General features: G+C 42.2%; 1 protein-coding gene across 1 annotated transcript in view; it reads left to right on the top strand.

The window, feature by feature from the left end:
• The window catches only part of LOC106876717 (uncharacterized), a 19,569-nt gene that overhangs the window by 6,405 nt on the left and 9,364 nt on the right, over window positions 1-3,800 (top strand). The window contains exons 3-4 of the mRNA XM_052977005.1: window positions 344-463; window positions 1,600-1,684. Of these exons, the coding sequence (XP_052832965.1) occupies window positions 344-463; window positions 1,600-1,684 (205 nt within the window). The remainder of the gene's footprint in view (window positions 1-343; window positions 464-1,599; window positions 1,685-3,800) is intronic.

Here is a 3,800-nt window from a genome sequence, read left to right as displayed (position 1 = left end):
TCTCAAAACTGCCATTTCACTTCCCCTCTGACACCATGTCTCACTCCCAGACAGCATTACAGATCTCGCACAACTGTGACAAACCCTTCCTTTCACCTTCAACGAGTATCATAATTGGTATCATAAAATTAGTTAGAATTGTTACTCAGGAAGAGCTTGTCCCCAGTCACTGGTATAGCAGCATCAATCAGCTTCTGAAGGGTAAGAAAGATGCCTTAAACAAAAGTAATTACAGAATTATGCCTGTGTCAAGATTTATATCTTTTTTTTTTGACAGATGTATATATTTTTATTTTTATATCTATTTATTTTTGTTCCTCGTCTTTTCCTTATTATTACCAAGGTTAGCCAAGATGGCTGTGTTTTAAATAATGGGGACAAAATCATATTTGGCCATTTAAACGGTTCAAACATCACAGCTGGCAGCTTCGCTCGACAGCCTAAATCAATATTCCAATATGTAGTAAGTATTGTTATTCTTCCATTCTGTTATTCTTTTGTACACTCTAGTTTTTTTTTTTTTCTTGTTTCAGTCATTAGACTGTGGTCATGCTGGGGCACCACTTTGAATTTTTTTAGTCGAATGAATCAACCCTGGTACTTATTTTTCCTTAAGCCTAGTACTTACTCTATCAGTCTCTTTTGCCAAACTGCTAAGTAATGGGGGGGGGGGGGTGAACACACCAACACTAAGTTGTTAAGCAGTGATGGGCAGACAAACACAGATGCTAAGATACGTACACACACAGGCAGGCTTCTTTCAATTTCCATCTATGAAATTAAGGCGGTGAGCTGGCAGAAACGTTAGCACGCTGGGGTGAATTGCTTAGCGGTCTTTTGTCTGTCTTCACGTTCTGAGTTCAAATTCCTCTCGGGTCGACTTTGCCTTTCATCCTTTCAGGATCAATAAATTAAGTAGAGGGGTTGATCTAATCGAATGGTTCCCTCCCCCAAAATTTCAGGCCTTGTGCCTAGTGAAGAATAGAAAAGAACTTCCAACTACGAAATTCACTCATAAGACTTTGGTTGGCCTGAGGCTATAGTAGAAGACACTTGCACAAAATGTCACGCAGTGGGACTGAACCCAGAACCATGTGGTTGGAAAGCAAGCTTCTTAACACACAGCCACACCTTTTTTATATTTTTATTTGCATTTTTTTTTTTATTGGCTTCAGTCTTTAGACTGAAGCCACTGTCGTTCAAGGGTTTTTTAAAATAATTTTTGAGTAGTAGTAGTAGTGGTGGTGGTGGTGGTGGTCACAGTCATCACCATCATCATCATACGGCTGTTGTCCATGCTGGCATGGGTTGGACGGTTTGACTGGGCTGGAAGGCTGCATCAGACACCAGTCTGATTTGGCATGGTTTTCTATGGCTGGATGCCCTTCCTAATGCCAACCACTCCGAAAGTGTAATGGGTGCTTTTACATGCCACTGGCACGGGTGCCATTTGCCTGGTCTGAGATTCGAATCCACTATCCCTCAACCGTGAGTCCGCTGCTCTAACCACTAGGCCACGTGCCTCCACATGTGTATGTATGTGTGTCTATAATTACCCTAACGTATATATATATATGATTTTTCCTTGTGATTCTTCAGTTTCAAGATAACAATGACAGTTTGCCAAACTCTCCAAAGAACAAAGACTACAAAAATATTTGGTCCAGTCCATGTTGTAGAAAAGGTAAGAAACGTTTTGTGGTACTTGTGGTACTTGTTTGTGGTACTTGTTTGTTATTGAGGGCAGGGTGCAAGCATAGGTGTGTGGTCAAGAAGTTTGTTTCACAGTCACATCATTTCTGGTTCAATCCCACTGCTTGGCACTTTAGGTAAGTGTTGTCTACGACACACACCCATACACACACACACACACACATATATAGGCAAGGGATAGATAAGTGGTTAGTGAGAACTGTACAGGCCATGTACAGGGATGCTGTCAGTAAGGGGAGAGTCACCAATGAGTATAGCAAGGAGTTTAGTGTACAAGTAGGAGTCTACCAGGGATCAGTCCTTAGCCCCTTTCTTGTTTGTCTTGGTTCTCCAAACTATAACTGGCTGTCCTTTAGAATCACCTCTATGCTGATGATCTTGTACTTATTGCGAGAACTAGAGAAGAAATTTCAGGTATGGTAGTACGGGCTGGAATAAAAGGGTCCGAGGGTTAATTTAGCCAAGACCAAAGTATTGATAAGTAAGAAAACAGACAAATCACAGATCCCTTCAGGGAGATGGCGCTCCTTGATATGTAGTAAAGGTGTTGGGAGAAACTCTATAAGGTGCACCCTGTGCAAGCTATGGGCACATAAGAGGTGCAACAGCATCACTGGAATACTAACAGAGAAAATACTGTTTACCTGTAGCAGATGTGCATGAACATCAAACACCTGGAATGTACAAAAAATAGACTCATTCAAATGTCAGTGGGGTTCCTTAGAAGTAGTAGACAGTTTCCATTACTTGGATGACCAAGTTAGTAGTTGGGGTGGTTGTTCTGAAAGCATAGCTGCTAGATTAAGAATAGGCTGGGCAAAGTTCAGAGAGTTACTACCTCTGGTAGTAAAGAAGGGCCTCTCCCTCAGAGTGAAAGACAGATTGTATGATAGCTGTCTATGAACTGCTATGCTACATGACAGTGAGACATGGGCTGTGACCACTGAGGTTGTTGTCTTTGCATACTGGCTGTTCCCTGCATCCTTCTCCAGCTGAGCATTCCTAACCTTGCAGGCTCATGGGTGCTGGTGCCACATAAAAAAAAAACACCCAATTATCATGTAAATGCACCCAGTATACTTTGTAAAGTGGTTGGTGTTAGGAAGGGCATCCAACCATAGAAGCTATGCCGAAACAGACATGGATCCTGGGTAGTTCTTCAGCTGGCCAGCCCCTGTCAGTCTGTCCAACCCATGCCAGCATGGAAAACAAATGTTAGATGATGATGATGATGATGATGATGGGGTGATATATATATACAGGTACAGGAGTGTGGCAAGTAGCTTGCTTACCAACCACACGGTTCTGAGTTCAGTCCCACTGCATGGCACTTTGGGCAAGTGTCTTCTACTATAGCCTTAGGCCAACCAAATCCTTGTGAGTGAATTTGGTAGACAGAAACTGAAAGAAGCCCATCATACATATATATGTATATACTTGTATATGTTTGTGTGTCTATGTCGTCCCTCCCCCCAACATCACTTGACAACCTATGCTGGTGTATTTATGTCCCCGTAACTTAGCAGTTCGGCAAAAGAGGCCGATAGAATAAGTACTAGGCTTACAAAGAATAAAAATCCTGGGGTCAATTTGCTTGACTAAAGGCGGTGCTCCAGCAAAGTAGGCATTAAAAGGTGGTAATACAATCCATATTTCCTCTTACAAATTTATTGAAACAAATGATACATGGGAAAATGAGAGTAAATCTTCATATTTCAACGTAAGCACCGGTGGCATCAACCAGTTTCTTCAAACGACCAGGGATGGAACGAGCAACCTTCTGAAGGATGTCATCTGGGACATCATTGAGAAGTTCCTAAATTTGTGTCTCCAAGTCCTCCAGTCTGCGAAGTTTTGTCTTGTACACCTCCTCTTTTATGTAACCCAACAGGTAAAAATCACATGGAGTGAGATCTGGACTTCTTGGAGGTCTGGAATTCTGGACTTCTGCGATCACAGTTTTCAGGGTTTAGCTCCTGCACGTAATGGGGTTTCCACAAACGAAAATTCCATTCTTTATGCAACACCATGCATATGGTGTGTCTTGTTAGTCCACTCTCACGAGCTGCTTGACGTGTTGATTGGGG

The sequence above is a fragment of the Octopus bimaculoides genome, chromosome 26 (assembly GCF_001194135.2).
Source record: "Octopus bimaculoides isolate UCB-OBI-ISO-001 chromosome 26, ASM119413v2, whole genome shotgun sequence".
NCBI classification, from domain to species: domain Eukaryota; kingdom Metazoa; phylum Mollusca; class Cephalopoda; order Octopoda; family Octopodidae; genus Octopus; species Octopus bimaculoides.
The sequence above is the reverse complement of the archived record's forward strand: the minus strand, read 5'-3'. Positions and strand labels throughout refer to the sequence as shown.